At 43.1% G+C, this 22,656-nt stretch overlaps 1 protein-coding gene across 1 annotated transcript; it reads right to left on the reverse strand.

Moving 5' to 3' along the window:
• Window positions 1-549: 549 nt before the first annotated feature.
• Window positions 550-16,633, reverse strand: LOC135561650 (uncharacterized). The gene is made up of 5 exons (XM_065003375.1): window positions 16,495-16,633; window positions 10,461-12,229; window positions 10,353-10,357; window positions 5,058-5,166; window positions 550-612 (listed from the first exon to the last, which is right to left on the reverse strand). The coding sequence occupies exons 1-5, from the start codon at window positions 16,631-16,633 to the stop codon at window positions 550-552; spliced, it is 2,085 nt and encodes a 694-aa protein (XP_064859447.1).
• Window positions 16,634-22,656: the final 6,023 nt, after the last annotated feature.

Genomic DNA, 22,656 nt, shown 5'->3' on the forward strand with positions numbered 1-22,656 from the left:
CTGAAGGCAAGCCTCTGAACACCCTGTCCTCCACTGAAGGCAAGCCTCTGAACAGCCTGTCCTCCACTGAAGGCAAGCCTCTGAACACCCTGTCCTCCACTGAAGGCAAGCCTCTGAACACCCTGTCCTCCACTGAAGGCAAGCCTCTGAACACCCTGTCCTCCACTGAAGGCAAGCCTCTGAACACCCTGTCCTCCACTGAAGGCAAGCCTCTGAACACCCTGTCCTCCACTGAAGGCAAGCCTCTGAACACCCTGTCCTCCACTGAAGGCAAGCCTCTGAACACCCTGTCCTCCACTGAAGGCAAGCCTCTGAACACCTCAACCCCTTTCCTCATACCCTCATTCAATCACTACTGTGATCCCTTCCCCACACTGTGTAAGTAGCCCTCTCATTCCTATTCCCCATATTAATTTGTCTTTAAAAAAATGTTTTAGACTACAATCATTTGAAACGCTTTGTCGTCTCCGTACCTATATCTTGGGTCTCGCATCCTCCACAATTTTTCAAGTCACCAGCCTCCACACTCACACCCACACACAGAAACAATCACCCACTGGGACAGTGAGCAGCCTCTTGGTCTATCAGAGACCCTTGCTGTTCTCCACTCCTCTGCAGAGTGAAGGAACACAGAGGAGAAGAGGATAGAGAAGAAAAAAAACGTCTGTAACACCACACTGGACGAGGACAGGAATAGCCTGGAGAGAGAGAGAGAGAGAGAGAGTGTGTGTGTGTGTGTGTGTGTGTGTGTGTGTGTGTGTGTGTGTGTGTGTGTGTGTGTGTGTGTGTGTGTGTGTGTGTGTGTGTGTGTGTGTGTTGTCTGGTGGGTATTGTTTTGAACATATGGCTGCTGCTGCGTGTCTTCCTGTCCTTTAGACACAGCGACATCCAGAACTAGAGAGGCTATTGTTTTAACAGAAAAGAAAGACCAGAATAGCTTTCGCTGATATGTCATTATGGATAACTGGAATAACTGTGTTCATTATGGATAACTGGAATAACTCTGTTCATTATGGATAACTGTGTTCATTATGGATAACTGTGTTCATTATGGATAACTGAAATAACTGTGTTCATTATGGATAACTGGAATAACTCTGTTCATTATGGGTAACTGGAATAACTGTGTTCATTATGGATAACTGGAATAACTGTGTTCATTATGGACAACTGGAATAACTCTGTTCATTATGGATAACTGTGTTCATTATGGATAACTGTGTTCATTATTGATAACTGAAATAACTGTGTTCATTATGGATAACTGGAATAACTCTGTTCATTATGGATAACTGTGTTCATTATGGATAACTGGAATAACTGTGTTCATTATGGATAACTGTGTTCATTATGGATAACTGGAATAACTGTGTTCATTATGGATACCTGTGTTCATTATGGATAACTGGAATAACTGTGTTCATTATGGATAACTGGAATAACTGTGTTCATTATGGACAACTGGAATAACTCTGTTCATTATGGATAACTGTGTTCATTATGGATAACTGTGTTCATTATTGATAACTGAAATAACTGTGTTCATTATGGATAACTGGAATAACTCTGTTCATTATGGATAACTGTGTTCATTATGGATAACTGGAATAACTGTGTTCATTATGGAAAACTGTGTTCATTATGGATAACTGTGTTCATTATGGATAACTGGAATAACTGTGTTCATTATGGATAACTGGAATAACTGTGTTCATTATGGACAACTGGAATAACTCTGTTCATTATGGATAACTGTGTTCATTATTGATAACTGAAATAACTGTGTTCATTATGGATAACTGGAATAACTGTGTTCATTATGGATAACTGTGTTCATTATGGATAACTGTGTTCATTATGGATAACCATGTTAATTATGGATAACTGGAATAACTGTGTTCATTATGGATAACTGGAATAACTGTGTTCATTATGGATAACTAGAATAACTGTGTTCATTATGGATAACTGTGTTCATTATGGATAACTGGAATATCTGTGTTCATTATGGACAACTGGAATAACTGTGTTCATTATGGATATCTGTGTTCATTATGGATAACTGGAATAACTGTGTTCATTATGGATAACTGGAATAACTCTGTTCATTATGGATAACTGTGTTCATTATGGATAACTGTTCATTAATAACTGTGTTCATTATGGATAACTGGAATAACTCTGTTCATTATGGATAACTGTGTTCATTATGGATAACTGTGTTCATTATGGATAACTGTTCAAATAACTGTTCTGGAATTGTTCATTATGGATAATGGAATACTGTGTTCATTATGGATAACTGGAATAACTGTGTTCATTATGGATAACTGTGTTCATTATGGATAACTGTGTTCATTATGGATAACAGGAATAACTCTGTTCATTATGGATAACTGTGTTCATTATGGATAACTGTGTTCATTATGGATAACTGTGTTCATTATGGATAACTATGTTCATTATGGATAACTGGAATAACTCTGTTCATTATGGATAACTGTGTTCATTGTGGATAACTGGAATAACTGTGTTCATTGTGGATAACTGGAATAACTCTGTTCATTATGGATAACTCTGTTCATTATGGATAACTGGAATAACTGTGTTCATTGTGGTTGACTGTAGATCAGATCAGATCATGTGTTCATTATAGTTGACTGTAGATCAGATCATGTGTTCATTATATTTGACTGTAGATCAGATCAGATCATGTGTTCATTATGGTTGACTGTAGATCAGATCAGATCATGTGTTCATTATGGTTGACTGTAGATCAGATCATGTGTTCATTATGGTTGACTGTAGATCAGATCAGATCATGTGTTCATTATGGTTGACTGTAGATCAGATCATGTGTTCATTATCCATTGACTGTAGATCAGATCAGATCATGTGTTCATTATGGTTGACTGTAGATCAGATCATGTGTACATTATGGTTGACTGTAGATCAGATCATGTGTTCATTATGGTTGACTGTAGATCAGATCAGATCATGTGTTCATTATGGTTGACTGTAGATCAGATAATGTGTTCATTATGGTTGACTGTAGATCAGATCATGTGTTCATTATCCGTTGACTGTAGATCAGATCAGATCATGTGTTCATTATGGTTGACTGTAGATCAGATCATGTGTACATTATGGTTGACTGTAGATCAGATCATGTGTTCATTATGGTTGACTGTAGATCAGATCATGTTATTAGGATAAGGTAAGACCCAGATGCAGAAATAACGAAGTAACAATGTTTATGACAGCAACAGGTACAGGAACGGCAGGCAGACTCAGGGTCAGGGGTCAAACACCAGGAAGAAGAGAAAAAGACAGGCTGGGAAAAAACAGGAGCTGACAAGACAAAAGCCGTTAAGCTTGAGAAACAAGACGAACTGGCATCAGACAAACAGAATACACAGGTATAAATACCCAGGGGATAAGTGGGGAAGACGGGCGACGCCTGGAGGGGGATGGAGACAAGCACAAAGACAGGTGAAACAGTGACAGATAGATGATGATTGTATACAGAACGGTATGTTAAGTTGACTGTAGATCAGCTCATATATACTTCATGATGCATGGATTGATCTGTAAAACAAGCCCTTGTCAAAACAGGACTACTCATATCTCTAATGTGTAGAAGGAGGAGAGGAGTGATGGATGGATGGATGGATGGATGGATGGATGGATGGATGGATGGATGGATGGATGGATGGATGGATGGATGGATGGATGGATGGATGGATGGATGGATGGATGGATGGGAGGATGGATGAATGGATGATGGATGGATGGATAGAAGGAGGAGAAGATCAAATCAAATCAAATGTATTTATATAGCCCTTCGTACATCAGCTGATGTCACAAAGTGCTGTACAGAAACCCAGCCTAAAACCCCAAACAGCAAGCAATGCAGGTGTAGAAGCACAGTGGCTAGGAAAAACTCCCAAGAAAGGCCAAAACCTAGGAAGAAACCTAGAGAGGAACCAGGCTATGTGGGGTGGCCAGTCCTCTTCTGGCTGTGTCGGGTGGAGATTATAACAGAGCATGGCCAAGATGTTAAAATGTTCATAAATGACCAGCATGGTCTAATAATAATAAGGCAGAACAGTTGAAACTGGAGCAGCAGCATGGCCAGGTGGACTGGGGAGTGATGGATAGAAGCAGGAGAGGATTGATGGATGAACTGTGTAAGAGAAGAGAGGAGGAGAAAGGCATTATCATAAAGCACAGCATAGATTTTTATTTTTACTGCGTAGCGGATGATACACAACTTCACATGTCTGTGTCACCAGAGGATTATAGCTCCACGGATAAATTAGTAGATTGTATTCGTCATTTAAATACTTGGAAAGGCTCACAAATTCTTCCAGCTAAATCGAGATAAGACTGAAGTGCTTATTGTTGGAGCCAAAGCACAGAGAGAGAATCTGGCCGCACATTTTAATTCACCAGGTAATAAAGATAAAACACCAGGTAAAAAACCTAGGCGTTATTTTAGATTCTGAACTCAATTTCGAATCACACATTAGAAATGTGACCAAAATAGCTTTTTAAACACCCGAGGAACATTGCTAAGTTGTGGCCGTTTCTCTGTCTGGCTGATACAGAGAGACTCGTGCGTACTTTTAGTAGAGGTTCAGAGGCTTGCCTTCAGTGGGGGACAGGGGTTGAGGTGTTCAGAGGCTTGCCTTCAGTGGGGGACAGGGGTTGAGGTGTTCAGAGGCTTGACTTCAGTGGGGGACAGGGGTTGAGGAGTTCAGAGGCTTGACTTCAGTGGGGGACAGGGGTTGAGGTATTCAGAGGCTTGCCTTCAGTGGGGGACAGGGGTTGAGGTATTCAGAGGCTTGCCTTCAGTGGGGGACAGGGGTTGAGTTATTCAGAGGCTTGCCTTCAGTGGGGGACAGGGGTTGAGGTGTTCAGAGGCTTGACTTCAGTGGGGGACAGGGGTTGAGGTGTTCAGAGGCTTCAGGCTTGACTACTTCCTGTCTGGTCTACCCGAGAACGTCATTGGTCAACTGCAAAAATATACAGAATTCAGGTCCTCTGGTACTGACCTTTAAACTATCCAAAAGTCTGGGACCAAGAGGCATGGAGAGGCGGCTTTTAGTTACTTTGCCCTCAGCCTCCGGTATAGTCTGCCAGAGAACCTTAGGGGTGCCCAAACTGTGGACATATTTAAAAGAGATTTTTAAAACACATACTTGTAGTTTTGCTTTTCCTCAGGGTGCTTTATAGTCGTTCAGTTTGTGTTGTTCTTTTATTTTTTTTATCTTATGTTTGGTGTGTAGTAAATATTTCAGCTTTTATTTGAATTATTATTATAATATATATATTTTGTGTGTGTGTGTGTGTGTGTGCAAACCACATTGTGTTGCATTCCATGTTTGAAATGTGCTGTATGAATAAAGTTTTGATTTGATTTGAGCACGTCAAGAGGAGTGTGAACTCTGAGCTTCACTGACCCAGTCATTACTGGGAGACTGGAGAAGAAGAGAGGGAGAGTCTGTCTCATTGTCTTTCTTTCTCTCTCTCTACAGGTTACAGTTCTCTGTCAGAGAGGTTAAAACACCATGTCAAAAGGTGACAGAGTCTGGGAACAGCAGGAGAGATCAGGTCAGGGTGAGGAAAGAGAGAGAGAGAGAGAGAGAGAGAGAGAGAGAGAGAGAGAGAGAGAGAGAGAGAGAACAATTGAAAAAAAGAAAGCTAATTCGACTAAATAAATCTCTCTGAATTCTCACCCTTCGTACCCAACGTGTGTCTGTGATGTATATTTAATAACGTTTCATCTGATTCAACCACAACATGGTGGAATATTCTAATGTTGTGTGAATCTGTGCCAGACAATGATTCCTGTATGAGCGTGTGTGTGTGTGTGTGTGTGTGTGTGTGTGTGTGTGTGTGTGTGTGTGTGTGTGTGTGTGTGTGTGTGTGTGTGTGTGTGTGTGTGTGTTTTCGGTGTGTTCTGTCTGTCTGTGTGTGTGTGTTCGGTGTGTTCTGTCTGTGTGTGTTCGGTGTGTTCTGTCTGTGTGTGTGTGTGTTCGGTGTGTTCTGTCTGTGTGTGCGTGTGTGACTTTGTGGAGCCACTCTTCTCTCCTACTGTTTGAACCATCCTGTGTGGAGATGTCGTGGGGAAAATATATAACGGGGAGGGTAAAAGCATCACCACTGTGACGGGTGGAGACACACACACACACACACACACACACACACACACACACACACACACACACACACACACAGGCGGACGCACAAACCAGCAGCATGTTTCAAACACTCCACTCTAACCACTAGGCTACCCTGCCGCCCCTCCACTCTAACACAATCTCAATCAGTAATGATCCTTAGAGCTGAGATGCAAGACAGAATATTTTCTCTGCCTCTTCATCCCCTCCTCTCGTCTAAATCTCTCCCCTCCATCGCTCATTAACACACTCACACTCTGTTCACAAACATAAACACACCCCACTGAGCCCCAGGACAACATTACATTACATTACATTTAAGTCATTTAGCAGACGCTCTTATCCAGACCCAACCAAATCATGAGAAAACAAAAAGATAATTACTTGACACATTGGAAAGTATTAACAAAAAAAACAAAGCAAACTAGAATGCTATTTGGCCCTAAACATAGAGTACACAGTGGCAGAATACAAAGACCACTGTGACTGACCCAAACTTAAGGAAAGCTTTGACTATGTACAGACTCAGAGAGCATAGCCTTGCTATTGAGAAAGACCGTCGTAGGCAGACATGGCTCTCAAGAGAAGACAGGCTATGTACTCACTGCCCACTAAATGAGGTGGAAACTGAGCTGCACTTCCTAAACTCCTGCCCAATGTATGACCATATTAGAGAGACATATTTCCCTCAGATTACACAGATCCACAAAGAATTTGAAAACAAATCCAATTTTGATAAACTCCCATATCTACTGGGTGAAATTCCACAGTGTACCATCACAGCAGCAAGATTTGTGACCTGTTGCCACAAGAAAAGGGCAACCAGTGAAGAACAAACACCATCGTAAATACAACCCATATTTATGCTTATTTATTTTCCCTTGTGTACTTTAACCATTTGTACATTGTTATAACACTGTGTATATATATATAATATGATATTTGTAATGTCTTTATTGTTTTGAAACTTCTGTATGTGTAATGTTTACTGTTAATTTTTATTGTTTATTTCACTTTTGTATATTATCTACCTCACTTGCTTCGGCAATGATAACACATGTTTCCCATGCCAATAAAACCCCTTGAATTGAGAGAGAGAGAGAGAGAGAGACAGAGAGAGAGAGAGAAAGAGACACAGAGAGCCCTGGAATTGAATTTAATTGAGAGAGAGAGAGAGAGAGAGAGAGGTGAGTATTAATTCTGCTTTTATCTGTTTCTCTCCACAGACGTTAGCGTAACAACCTCCCTGGTGATCATATAGAAACTATCACCAAGCTACTAGTCTAAGATACATTGGACTTATTTATCTCTCTCTCTCTCTCTCTCTCTCTTCTCTCGTTTTTTCTTTCTCTCTCTCTCTCTCTCTCTCTCTCTCTCTCTCTCTCTCTCTCTCTCTCTCTCTCTCTCTCTCTCTCTCTCTCTCTCTCTCTCTCTCTCTCTCACTCCATCTCTCTCTCCATAACAAGATGTAGTCTGGATGCAGTCAGTCTCATCAGTAGCTCCAGTCATCCTCAGTGTCCCCTAATGAAATTAAACCTCTCATTATCATCTGTCTCCTGAGAGTATTTCACCTCACAGGATTAACCACCGTGTGTGTGTGTGTGTGTGTGTGTGTGTGTGTGTGTGTGTGTGTGTGTGTGTGTGTGTGTGTGTGTATCCATGCGTGTGCGTGCTAAGTCCTGTGTGTTTGAATAAGATCCCTCAGAGTGTTGAATGACGTTTGATAAGAGGAACATTAATCAAGTTTTCTCATTCATTATCCTCCCCTCTCTTCTTTTTTTTTACAGGGGATTACACGTTATGTTTGTTCTCTCACTCCTCTGGGACACATCGTTCATTTCTCTTCTCTCTTAACCTCAGGAAACAGAATAACAGAGTGTTAGGGAAAAAAAGGAAACAGCTCAATTGCACAGTTTATAAGATAGTGTGGTTAATTTTGGGGGGGGGGGGTCGGGGGTAGCCCAGCCTGGACTTGAACCTTGCTACTGTCAGTCAGTCGAACCTCTTAGCTTTTACACCAAGAGGATCAAATATCTCTTTTACTCAATTTAACTAGGCAAGTAAAGAACAAATTCTTATTTACAATGACAGTCTTAACCCAGCCAAACCCTAATCTGGACAACGCTGGGCCAATTGTGAGCTGCTCTATGGGACTCTCAATCACAGCCGGTTGTGATAGAGGTTGGAATCAAACCACTGTAGTGATGTCTCTAACACTGACATGCAGTTTCTTAGACCACTGTGCCACTTGGGAGCCCGAATCAAATAGCAGGGCTCTCCAACCCTGTTCCTGGAGAGATACCTACTGTAGGTTTACATCTATCTAGTCCAGGGCTCTCCAACCCTGTGCATGGAGAGATACACTCCTGTAGGTTTTCACTCTTACCCCAGTTTCAACTAACCTGATTCAGCTGATCAACATTCAAATACTAGAATCGGGTGCACTAGATTAGTTTAATAAAGGTTAAATAAATTTTAAAAATAGTCTTGGAGTGAAAACCTACAAGATGGTAGGTATCTCTCCAGGAACAGGGTTGGAGAGTCCTGGACTAGATTAATATAAACCTATAGTAGGTATCTCTCCAGGAACAGGGTTGGAGAGTCCTGGACTAGATCAATATAGATCTATAGTAGGTATCTCTCCAGGAACAGGGTTGGAGAATCCTGGACTAGATCAATATAGATCTATAGTAGGTATCTCTCCAGGAACAGGGTTGGAGAATCCTGGACTAGATCAATATACATCTATAGTAGGTATCTCTCCAGGAACAGGGTTGGAGAGACCTGGACTAGATCAATATAAACCTATAGTAGGTATCTCTCCAGGAACAGGGTTGGAGTGTTCTGGACTAGATCACTATAAATCTATAGTAGGTATCTCTCCAGGTACAGGGTTGAAGAGCCCTGGACTAGATCAATATAAACCTATAGTAGCTCCAGGAACAAGGTTGGAGAGTCCTGGACTAGATAGATATAAACCTATAGTAGGTATCTCTCCAGGAACAGGGTTCGAGAGTCCTGGACTAGATAGATGTCATCCTATAGTATGTATCTCTCCATGAACAGGGTTGGAGAGTCCTGGACTAGATAGATGTAAACCTATAGTAGGTATCTCTCCAGGAACAGGGTTGGAGAGTCCTGGACTAGATAGATGTAAACCTATAGTAGGTATCTCTCCAGGAACAGGGTTGGAGAGCCCTGGACTAGATAGATGTAAACCTATAGTAGGTATCTCTCCAGGAACAGGGTTGGAGAGTCCTGGGGTAAAGTCTAATACCAATATTAAACACAAGTCGTTGTCAATGAACATTCTGATCTGCTGTAGATCCTTTAAAAAAACAGATGTTTTTTTATATGGACGCTCACCTCTATCACATAGCGATAGGTAGAGGACTCTAGATGGATGTGACCAGTTTTAACATGGATACTGAAGTATTCCACCATTTTAAAGTAGTCAACTGGGTGGGGATTCATATGGGTTGGGAGCGATAAGCCAATCATCAGAGCTTTGTCTCCTTCTTTAAATATGGTTATGTTTAATAAATGGCTTTCAGCTATATCACCGCTATCTAGTGGCCACAATAAATGAATGACACACAAATCAAATCAACGTTTATTTGTCACGTGCGCCGTATACAACAGACCTTACAGTGAAATGCTTACTTACAGGCTCTAACCAATAGTGCAAAAAAGGTATTAGGTGAACAATAGGTACAGTGGGGCAAAAAAGTATTTAGTCAGCCACCAATTGTGCAAGTTCTCCTACTTAAAAAGATGAGAGAGGCCCGTACTTTTCATCATAGGTACACTTCAACTATGACAGACAAAATGAGAAGAAAAAAGTCCAGAAAATCACATTGCAGGATTTTTTATGAATTGATTTGCAAATTATGGTGGAAAATAAGTAATGTGTTGTGTCGTCTGCAAACTTAATGATGGTGCTGGAGTCGTGTATGGCCATGCAGTTGAGGGTGAACAGGGAGTACAGGAGGGGACTGAGCACGCACCCCTGTGGAGCTCCAGTGTTGAGAATCACAAGAGTTGGATCAGGACTCCAGCACTGCAGGTGGTAGTAAATCACCAATATTATCTTTACGCTTTTTTTCAAACACAAATGAAGATGTGACAAGCACTATTTTAAAATGAGATAACCTTAGTTGGCGCTACCCAAACTGTCAGAGACATCATAATGGCACAGATATAAAGATGAGTTCCCTATATATCTCTGTCTAAATCCATATCAGGTACTAGAGGAGAGGGGAAGACTGAGCCAACATAGAAGAACACAGGAACATCGTTATCTGTGAAGATGGGAGGAGGTGGTGGTGGAACATCGTTATCTGTGAAGATGGGAGGAGGTGGTGGAACATCGTTATCTGTGAAGATGGGAGGAGGTGGTGGAACATCGTTATCTGTGAAGATGGGAGGAGGAGGTGGTGGAACATCGTTATCTGTGAAGATGGGAGGAGGTGGTGGAGGAACATCGTTATCTGTGAAGATGAGAGGAGGAGGTGGTGGAACATCGTTATCTGTGAAGATGGGAGGAGGAGGTGGTGGAACATCGTTATCTGTGAAGATGGGAGGAGGTGGTGGAACATCGTTATCTGTGAAGATGGGAGGAGGTGGTGGAACATCGTTATCTGTGAAGATGGGAGGAGGAGGTGGTGGAACATCGTTATCTGTGAAGATGGGAGGAGGAGGTGGTGGAACATCGTTATCTGTGAAGATGGGAGGAGGAGGTGGTGGAACATCGTTATCTGTGAAGATGGGAGGAGGAGGTGGTGGAACATTGTTATCTGTGAAGATGGGAGGAGGTGGAACATCGTTATCTGTGAAGATGGGAGGAGGTGGTGGAACATTGTTATCTGTGAAGATGGGAGGAGGTGGTGGAACATCGTTATCTGTGAAGATGGGAGGAGGAGGTGGTGGAACATCGTTATCTGTGAAGATGGGAGGAGGAGGTGGTGGAACATCGTTATCTGTGAAGATGGGAGGAGGAGGTGGTGGAACATCGTTATCTGTGAAGATGGGAGGAGGTGGTGGAACATCGTTATCTGTGAAGATGGGAGGAGGAGGTGGTGGAACATCGTTATCTGTGAAGATGGGAGGAGGTGGTGGAACATCGTTATCTGTGAAGATGGGAGGAGGAGGTGGTGGAACATCGTTATCTGTGAAGATGGGAGGAGGAGGTGGTGGAACATCGTTATCTATGAAGATGGGAGGAGGAGGTGGTGGAACATCGTTATCTGTGAAGATGGGAGGAGGAGGTGATGGAACATCGTTATCTGTGAAGATGGGAGGAGGAGGTGGTGGAACATCGTTATCTGTGAAGATGGGAGGAGGAGGTGGTGGAACATCGTTATCTGTGAAGATGGGAGGAGGTGGTGGAACATCGTTATCTGTGAAGATGGGAGGAGGTGGTGGAACATCGTTATCTGTGAAGATGGGAGGAGGAGGTGGTGGAACATCGTTATCTGTGAAGATGGGAGGAGGAGGTGGTGGAACATCGTTATCTGTGAAGATGGGAGGAGGTGGTGGAGGAACATCGTTATCTGTGAAGATGGGAGGAGGAGGTGGTGGAACATCGTTATCTGTGAAGATGGGAGGAGGAGGTGGTGGAACATCGTTATCTGTGAAGATGGGAGGAGGTGGTGGAACATCGTTATCTGTGAAGATGGGAGGAGGTGGTGGAACATCGTTATCTGTGAAGATGGGAGGAGGAGGTGGAACATCGTTATCTGTGAAGATGGGAGGAGGTGGTGGAACATCGTTATCTGTGAAGATGGGAGGAGGTGGTGGAACATCGTTATCTGTGAAGATGGGAGGAGGAGGTGGTGGAACATCGTTATCTGTGAAGATGGGAGGAGGAGGTGGTGGAACATCGTTATCTGTGAAGATGGGAGGAGGAGGTGGTGGAACATCGTTATCTGTGAAGATGGGAGGAGGAGGTGGTGGAACATCGTTATCTGTGAAGATGGGAGGAGGAGGTGGTGGAACATTGTTATCTGTGAAGATGGGAGGAGGAGCTGGTGGAACATTGTAATCTGTGAAGATGGGAGGAGGTGGTGGAGGAAAAACAAAGACAACCCTATTAACCATAACTGACCTCACCTTAGGATCTCTCTCTCTCTCTCTCTCTCTCTCTCTCTCTCTCTCTCTGTCTCTCTCTCTCTCTCCTCCTTATCAGGAGCACTCCTCTTCTCCTCCATCCCTCCATCTCCTCTTCCTCTCAATTCCACTCTTTCCTTCACCCACTTCATTCCCCTGCTTCCTGTAGTTCATCTCATCTTCCACTCCTTCCCCTCGTTCACCTCTTCATCTTCATCCCCGAGGAGGTGCTTCAGCGGCATCCTGGGTAATGGAGGGTGATTAAGGTCGAGAAGTGGTCAGGAGGAAGATGTGACGTCGCACACACACACACACACACAGCTCTAGTAGGTAATCAGGGTCTGGTGTTCGTCTGAAGCACTTGTCTCTCCCAAAAGAGCCTGATTACCTCCTGGAGTAGCTGGGTGTGTGTGTGTGTGTGTGTGTGTGTGTGTGTGTGTGTGTGTGTGTGTGTGTGTGTGTGTGTGTGTGAGTGCGTGCGTGCGTGCGTGCGTGCGTGCGTGCGCGCGCGTGTGTGTGTGTGCACTTGTTGTCCTACATTATCAGGACTCCAATGTATTCACATTTCATCTAATGTCCTGAAAAGGTAGGGGGGAGGGCGGATGGGCATAGGCCGCACCTACTCCGAGGGTTACATGTTCAAGCCCAGTGACAGACACTCGTTTGATTTATTTTTTATTTTTTACCCAAACCTTAACTCTCAGCGTAAGCCTCAAGCTCCGGGTCTGAGAATCGCGTGTTCAATCCCAATGATTGGCACTCATTTGAATTGATTTTGTTTAACTCTATCCCAACCCGTAACCCTTAACCATTCAAAATGTATGCCTAATCTTAGTAACATCACAGACAGACTATCCACCTAGTACAATCATAGACAGACCAGCCACCTAGCAACATCACAGACAGACCAGCCACCTAGTAACATCACAGACAGACCAGCCACCTAGTAACATCACAGACAGACCATCCACCTAGTAACATCACAGACAGACCAGCCACCTAGTAACATCACAGACAGACCAGCCACCTAGTAACATCACAGACAGACCAGCCACCTAGTAACATCACAGACAGGCCAGCCACCTAGTAACATCACAGACAGACCAGCCACCTAGTAACATCACAGACAGACCAGCCACCTCGTAATATATTGAAACATTACAAACTGCCGTCTCAGTTGATTGGTTTTGTTGCTAAGATACTAATACTTTTCAAACAATGTATTTTAAAAAGGTTGAGAATTGTATTCTCTGGTAGTTGTTCCTTTTCCACTTTCATGGTGTGGGACTCTAACCTGGAAGCTTCTAGGAAATCCCGCTATGCCCTCCGATGAACCATCAAACAGGCGTCAGAACAGGACTAGGATGGAATCGCACTACACCGGCCCTGATGCTCGTCGGATGTGGCAGGGCTTGAACACTATTACAGACTACAAAGGGATGCACAGCCAAGAGCTGCCCAGTGACACGAGCCTACCAGATGAGCAAAAGTATTTCTATGCTCACGTCGAGGCAAATAACACTGAAACATGCATGAGAGCACCAGCTGTTCCGGAAGACTGTGTGATCACGCTCTTCACAGCCGATGTGAGAAAGACCTTTAACCAGTTCAACACTCACAAGGCCACAGGGCCAGACGGATTACCAGGATGTGTACTGTAATGCTTTGAAAGGCTGGTCATGGCTCACATCAACACTGTCACAGGTTTCAGAAATTCACAAATAGCGATGAAATATTCACTTACTTTTTGAAAATCTTCCTCTGATTTGTCATCCAAAGGGTCCCAGCTATAACATGTAGTGTCATTTTGTTAGATAAAATCCTCCTTTATATCCCAAAGAGTCAGTTTAATTGGAGCAATCGATTTGAGTAAACCACTAGTTCAACATGCAGAGAAGTGAATTCAAAAATCTGCCCTTAAACTTTGTTTCAACAAGTCAAAATACGTTTCTATTAACTCCTCAGACCCTAAAATGTAATCAAACTATAATATTTCTTACAGAAAGACGTATGTTCAATAGGAAACCGATTTTAGCAGGTGCGTCCTGTCTTCATGGCGCGCAAACACACTTTTCCGAGACTGTGTCCCTGTACTAAAACTGATATTTCTTATTCATTTTGGAAGTTACAAGACTGAAACCTTGAACATGGACTGCTGACACCCTGTGGAAGCCATAGGAATTGCATGCTGGGAGGATGTATAAGGGCAAGTATACATCCTCCCAGGATGCAATTGCTATGGCTTCCACAGGGTGTCAGCAGTCCATGTTCAAGGTTTAGAATGTATCTGTATATTTTTAATTGCATTGTTGGTTAGGGGCTCTTAAGTAAGCATTTCACTGTAATGTTAGGAGCATGTGAATAATACAAATTATTTTATTTGTTAAAGCTTACTGGGTTGGTTTTCCTCCCAGACGTTTCACAATATCGTTGTAGCCCTGAACACCTGATTCAACTATTTATTAAGGGCTTGATGATCAGTTCACAAGTTGAGTCACGCGAGATCTAATACATGGGAACGGCTGGGGAGACCCGAGGAGAGTTTTGAAAACCTCTTAGTGTGTTCTTGTCTGTTTCCCTCACATGCTATGCGTGTGTGCCTACGTTGGCCTGAGGGTCCCTACATTGGCCTGAGGGTCCCTACATTGGCCTGAGGGTCCCTACGTTGGCCTGAGGGTCCCTACGTTGGCCTGAGGGTCCCTACGTTGGCCTGAGGGTCCCTCTTTAGAGGTAATGTTATTTGTCCAGTCTTTTTAACCAAGTTTTAAAAAACATTGTCACAAACCCGAGAATGAAAGAATAAACAGCATAAAAGAGATTGAACAGAAGGGGAAAAAAGAACACAACTCCCTGACATTCTCTCTCCCCTTTCTCTCCTCTCCCTCCTTCATGTTTGACTCTGTCGTTCTTCAGAGAATCCATACGGAGCGAGGGAGGAGAGGAGAGGCGTGGAAGGACGGGAGAGGAGATAGCATCGGAGACAGCTGAAGGACATTGTATGGTTCCTCTATAAGATAAGAGATAGTATCTGAGACAATAGATATCAGTTCTGCTATCGCTTCATCCACCGACTGTTAAATGGGACAGACATGGCTGTGTTTCTCTCATTTATGATTATTTTAGCAAATATCAGATTGGTTTTCCTTTTATACTCATACTGTATGTATGGGCGGGGATTCATTTGATCACAGTTTATAGCCATTGCCGCTTTTAAAGACACATTTCTGATTGAGCCAACATACATACATAGAATTTAAAGTAAATGGGATCCTCACGAACGCAAGTCCATTGCTTTTAAACGTCTCTAACCTACAATCTAATTGTCTATGTTTAAAAATGCATCAGAAAAATCACAAAAAAATTAATTGTTGGATGTGTGATTCCATACCATCGCTTTCTTTGCTTTCTTCTTCTTCTTTCCCAACTCATCCTCCCCCCTTCTCCCCTCCTCATCCTCCTCCTCTTCAGACTTTATAACATGCAGACATTAATAGTGTACTTCTATACAACTTGTAGATACTAGTTAGATTCGACTGACCCATTACAGTCTGTCTACGACGACGGACTTCAAGACGCCAAAAATATTTTAACCATTTGCCCAAACAAAACAAATCACTAAATGGAACAAAAGATAGTCCCAAAACAAAATCAAACAAAAAAGTTTGTACTGAAGTGTCTGTCCTATATCTGAGAAATATAAGAAAAATCAGGAAACAACATCATTTTTTTAAATTTACATGTAAACGTCCCTTTCTCAGGACCCTGTTTTTCAAAAATAATTCTAACAAATCCAAAACACTTCACAGATCGTCATTGTAAAGGGTTTAAACACTGTTTCCCATGCTTGTTCAATGAACCATAAACAATTAATGAACATGCACCTGTGGAACGGTCATTAAGACACTAACAGATTACAGAAGAGAGGCAATTAAGGTCACAGTTCTGAAAACTTAGAACACTAAAGAGGCCTTTCTACTGACTCTGAAAAACACCAAAAGAAAGATGCCCAGGGTCCCTGCTCATCTGTGTGAACGTGCCTTAGGCATGTTGCAAGGAGGCAAGAGGACTGCAGATGTGGCCAGGTCAATAAATTGCAATGTCCGTACTGTGAGACGCCTAAGACAGCATAAACCCACAGTCGCTGGATGAGACAGGACTGGCAAAAAGTGCTCTTCACTGACGAGTCGTGGTTTTGTCTCACCAAGGGTGATGGTCGGACTCGCGTTTGTCGTTGAAGGAATGAGTGTTACACCGAGGCCTGTACTCTGGAGCGGGATCGATTTGGAGGTGGAGGGTCCGTCATGGTCTGGGACGGTGTAGAGCGTGAAGGCTAGGGCCATTGCCCCCAGAAATGTTCAGGAACTTGCATCTCACAGTAAGAACTGGCAAATCTGGTGCAGTCCGTGAGGAGGAGATGCATTGCAATATTTATTGCAGCTGGTGGCCACACCAGATACTGACTGTTACTTTTGATTTTGACCCCTCCCCCCCTTTGTTCAGGGACACATTATTCCATGTCTGTTAGTCACATGTCTGTGGAACTTGTTCAGTTTACGTCTCAGTTGTTGAATCTTGTCATGTTCATAAAAATATTTACACATTAAGTTTACTGAAAATAAACGCAGTTGACAGTGAGAAGACGTTTCTTTTTTTTTCTTTTTTTGCTGAGTTTATTTAACATTGTACCTCTTATTTTTGGCACTAAACAATCTCAATATATACTTCCATAATTGTTTTAAACTGGTACCGGGGAACACTCAGACAAGTCTTGTGAGGCCTGTGGTCATCCTAGAGCAAAGAACAACCGACATGTTCATGAGAATCTCACCTTTCCAGAGGGGAAGAAGGGGTGTGTAGCCCAAAGCCACAGACAGAAGTTGGCAGACCAAGATGCTTGTGAGGTCATAATAGTTTTTCACATTTTTTCTGAGAAGACCAATTTTTTGGGGGGGGATGTCTCTTGGTCTCACAAACACCACCACTCTAGCACTGTCACCTTCCACCGCAGGTGCGGAAGTGCAACATCGGTGGATGCAGTGGATTGAAACACAACCAATGCTCAAACTGGCGTATTTGTGTGGAGATTTGTGTTATTATGCTAATTAGATTTCCACGGGGGCACGGACATCGACTCTAGGGGGTTAAACCTATTCAACTTAATTCACTTTCATGAGATTTCTTCAACATTCTAAAGCTTCCATTGTGACACCATGACTTCCAACAATCTAAAGCTTCCATTGTGACACCATGACTTCCAACATTCTAAAGCTTCCATTGTGACACCATGACTTCCAACATTCTAAAGCTTCCATTGTGACACCATGACTTCCAACATTCTATTTACTGTGAATGCAACAATGCAGCTTTTGACACAAATCAACTACTTTGACCACTTTCCCATCAATATCATTTGTGGAATTTCATTCCTTCTAAATGTGGTTGAGCAAATCAGTTGTGTTGTGACAAGGTAGGAGTGGTATACAGAAGTTAGCCCTATTTGGTAAAAGACCAAGTGCATATTATGACAAGAACATCTCAAATAAGCAAAGAGAAACGAAGGTCAGTCAATCCAGAACATTTCAAGAACCTTATTAGATCTGGAAACTAACATAGGCCAACGACATTGTTATAAAAAAACATCTAATCTGTGCTTCAGAACCAAAAAAACAGTCTTGACTGTTGATCAATGACCAGTCATCAGCAGTGTCTTTCAAAGGTGGACAGATTAGTAACCAGAAAGCGATTGTTTTAATTTTCTCAGGTTCTGCCTGGAAAAAAGAGTAGCCTACTTATTTTATGCATGATGATGTATGCTCTGTTGACAGGGGGAAGAGGTGCTCCTAGGGAAGGTGGTCCCTCTTTGCTGCTGATTCCCCCCCCTCCAGCCCAGAGAGGACTTCATGAACATCCTCCTGTCATCCAAATACTGTACATTGTGATAAAATAACGTTTTTTAATGTATTTTAAACTTCACTAAGGCCTCCTTATTTTCTGAACTCAATTTGTGAATAAATAATGTGATTTGATCATGGCAATCCAAACATAATAAGTCTGATATAGTACTCTATCAAAACCAAATATTTAATACTACATTAACACCCCAGCCATCCTACAATCAAGCTTGATGCCCTCAATCTCACACAAATTATCAATGAACCTACCAGGTAACACCCCTAAACCGTAAACACGGGCACCCTCATAGATATCATCCTAACCAACTTGCCCTCTAAATACACCTCTGCTGTTTTCAACCAAGATCTCCCGTGATCACTGCCTCATTGCCTGCGTCCGTAATGGGTCAGCAGTCAAGCGACCTCCACTCATCACTGTCAAACGCTCCCTGAAACAATTCAGCGAGCAGGCCTTGCTAATCGACCTGGCCCGGGTATCCTGGAAGGATATTGACCTCATCCCGTCAGTAGATGATGCCTGGTTATGTTTTTTAAATGCCTTCCTCACCATCTTAAATAAGCATGCCCCATTCAAGAAATGTAGAACCAGGTTCTCCCCAGACCTGACTGACCTTAACCAACACAAAAACATCCTATGGCGTTCTGCATTAGCATCGAACAGCCCCCGTGATATGCAACTTTTCAGGGAAGTTAGAAACCAATGTACACAGGCAGTTAGAATTGCCAAGGCTAGCTTTTTCAAGCAGAAATGTGTTTCCTGCAACACAAACTCAAAGTTCTGGGACACTGTAAAGTCCATGGAGAATAAGAACACCTCCTCCCAGCTGCCCACTGGACTGAGGATAGGAAACTCTGTCACCACCGATAAATCCACAGAATTTCAATAAGCATTTTTCTACGGCTGGCCATGCTTTCCATCTGGCTACCCCTACCCCGGTCAACAGCACTGCACCCCCCACAGCAACTCGCCCAAGCCATTCCCATTTCTCCTTCTCCCAAATCCAGTCAGCTGATGTTCTGAAAGAGCTGCAAAATCTGGACCCCTACAAATCAGCCGGGCTAGACAATCTGGACCCTTTCTTTCTAAAATGATCTGCCGAAATTGTTGCAACCCCTATTACTAGCCTGTTCAACCTCTCTTTCATGTCGTCTGAGATTCCCATAGATTGGAAAGCAGCTGCGGTCATCTCCTGCTCCAGGGGGGGACACTCTTGATCCAAACTGCTACAGACCTATATCTATCCTACCCTGCCTTTCTAAGGTCTTCGAAAGCCAAGTCAACAAACAGATTACAGACCATTTCGAATCCCACCACACCTTCTCCGCTATGCAATCTGGTTTCAGAGCTGGTCATGGGTGCACCTCAGTCACGCTCAAGGTCCTAAACAATATCTTAACTGCCATCAATAAGAAAGAATACTGTGCAGCCATATTCATTGACCTGGCCAAGGCTTTCAACTCCGACAATCACCACATCCTCATCGGCAGACTCTATAGCCTTGGTTTTACAAATGATTGCCTCGCCTGGTTCACCAACTACTTCTCTGATAGAGTTCAGTGTGTCAAATTGGAGGGCCTGTTGTCCGGGCCTCTGGCAGTCTATGGGGATGCCACAGGGTTCAATTCTTGGGCAAACTCTCTTCTCTGTATACATCAATAATGTCACTTTTTTTCATCAATGATGTTGCTCTTGCTGCTGGTGAGTCTCTGATCCACCTCTACGCAGACTGCACCATTGAATATACTTCTGGCCCTTCTTTGGACACTGTGTTAACAACCCTCCAGACGAGCTTCAATGCCATACAACACTCCATCCGTGGCCTCCAACTGCTCTTAAACGCAAGTAAAACTAAGGTGTCTGGTTAGACTGTAAACTCTCCTTCCAGACTTACATCAAACATCTCCGATCCAAAGTTCCTATTTCCTATTCCTGTTTCACAACAAAGCCCCTCTTCAAAATGTAGAAAAACTGCACTTATTACAACACACCTGGCAATTGTTTTCTTTACTAAAGTAGAGGTTTATTATTACTATTATTATTGCTAAAGGTACTGCATAGGTGTAAATATAATTTTTTTAAAGTAAGAGATAGCACTTGTATAGCTTAAACATCTCCAATCCAAAATTAAATCTAGAATCGGCTTCCTATATCGCAACAAAGCCTCCTTCCCTTATGCTGTCAAACACACCCTCGTAAAACTGACCATCCTACCGATCCTCGACTTCGGCGATGTCATTTACAAAATAGCCTCCAATACCCTACTCAATAATTTGGATGCAGTCTATCACAGTGCCATCTGTTTTGTCACCAAAGCCCCATATACTACCCACCACTGCGACCTGTATGCTCTCGTTGGCTGGCCCTCGCTTCATACTCGTCGACAAACCCACTGGCTTCAGGTCATCTACAAGACCCTGCTAGGTAAAGTCCCCCCTTATCTCAGCTGGCTGGTCACCATAGCAGCACCCACCTGTAGCACGCACTCCAGCAGGTATATCTCTCTGGTCAACCCCAAAACCAATTCTTCCTTTGGCTGCCTCTCCTTCCAGTTCTCTGCTGCCAATGACTGGAACTAATTACAAAAATCTCTGAAACTTGAAACACATATCTCCCTCACTAGATTTAAGAACCAGCTGCCAGAGCAGCTCACAGATTACTGCACCTGTACATAGCCCATCTATGATTTAGCCCACACAAACCACCCTCTTTCCCAACTATATTTATGTATTCATTTATTTTGCTCCTTTGCAAATTTACCATTCCAGTGTTTTACATGCTATATTGTATTTACTTCGCCACCATGGCCCTTTTTTTTGCCTTTACCTCCCTTATCTCACCTCATTTGCTCACATTGTATATAGACTTAATTTTCTACTGTATTATTGACTTTATGTTTGTTTATTCCGTTTGTAACTCTGTTGTTGTATGTGACGAACTGCTTTGCTTTATCTTGGCCAGGTCGCAGTTGTAAATGAGAACTTCTTCTCAACTGACCTACCTGGTTAAATAAAGGTGAAATAAATAAAAAAATATTTAAAAAATAACATTTTTTTAAAACATTTTGACTATATTTAACTGTTTTAATTAAATAAAACTTTTCAAACTACTTCCACTACCACAACAATGCTTTTTCACCACTGAAGCAAGGCACACATTTTTCTTGGTGGAGATATTAGTTTCAGAGGAGAAAGAGAGAAAAGGAGGAAGTAAACGTCTCACAAAAATAACAGAGAATACCTAGGAGGAGTCTAATTTAATGAACTAATTATGCTAAGTTGGCAAACTCTGTGCCACCAGAGACTCTGGGTTCGAGCCCAGGCTGTTTCGCCGCCAACGCACAATTGGCCCAGCGTCGTCCGGGTTAGGGAGGGTTTGGCCGGTAGGGATATCCTTGTATCATCGTGCACTAGCAACTCCTGTGGCGGGCAGGGCGCCTGTGCACGCTAACCAGGTCGCCAGGTGCACTGTGTTTCCTCCGACACATCAGCTGGCTTCCGGGTTGGATGTGCTGTGTTAAGAAGCAGTGAAGCTTGGTTGGGTTGTGTTTCGGAGGACGCATGGCTTTCGACCCTCGTCTCTCCGGAGTTGTAACGATGAGACAAGATAGTAATTACTAAATATTGGATACCACGAAATTGGGGAGGAAAAGGGGGCAAAAACTCATTCAATTTTTATTTTTAAAGTTGGCAAATTCTGAGTACCAGCTATTATGCTATTTTACACAGACAACAGGGGCCAACAAACACATATCTGCGAACACACACAAACACATACTGTGTGTGTGTGTGTGTGTGTGTCTCAAATAATTTTAGATAAGTACTGATGAGGGTGTGTGTGTGTGTGTGCGTACATGTGTGTGAGTACATGAGCAAACAGGCGTGAGTGCACAAACAGGCTACATTTGAGTTTGTGTGTGTGTGTGTGTGGGCACAAACAGGCTGCATTTGAGTGTGTGTGTGTGTCTGTGTGTGTGTGTGTGTACATGAGCAAACAGCCTACATTTGAGTGTGTGTTTGGGGGGGGAGCACAAACAGGCTGCATATGTGTGTGTGTGTGTGTGTGTGTGTGTGTGTGTGTGTGTGTGTGTGTGTGTGTGTGTGTGTGTGTGTGTGTGTGTGTATGTGTGTGTGTGTGTGACATTAGCTGTCTTTCCCAGAATGAAGCTGTTGAATCAAAGTTAGCTTCCAGAAACACACAGATTTACTGGAGAGAGAGAGAGAGAGAGAGAAAGGGGGAAAATGGGAGGGGAGAGACAGACAGAGAGCAAGACCCCTCCTACAGTACCACTATCATTAAACACACAGACCCACACACACACTCAGAAAGCTGAAACAATGGAGCATGGAGGGCTGAGTGGAGATGTTGGCTGATGCTTTTACCTCCATCAGCCGTTCCACCACACTACAGACGAGAGAGAGAGAAAGAGAGAGAGAGAGAGTGAGAGAGAGAG

The sequence above is a fragment of the Oncorhynchus nerka genome, linkage group LG18 (assembly GCF_034236695.1).
Source record: "Oncorhynchus nerka isolate Pitt River linkage group LG18, Oner_Uvic_2.0, whole genome shotgun sequence".
Taxonomy (NCBI): Eukaryota; Metazoa; Chordata; class Actinopteri; order Salmoniformes; family Salmonidae; genus Oncorhynchus; species Oncorhynchus nerka.

Bases quoted from the DNA above. Each gene is read 5' to 3' on its own strand.
- LOC135561650 (XM_065003375.1), bottom strand. From the start codon at position 16,633: ATGGCCCTAGCCTTCACGCTCTACACCGTCCCAGACCATGACGGACCC. The intron at 12,230-16,494 runs GTGAGACAAAAC...CCATCTTCACAG, and splicing joins GAGTCCGACCATCACCCTTG to ATTACAATGTTCCACCAGCT. The intron at 613-5,057 runs GTCAGTACCAGA...TTCACTCTGCAG, and splicing joins GACTTTTGGATAGTTTAAAG to AGGAGTGGAGAACAGCAAGG.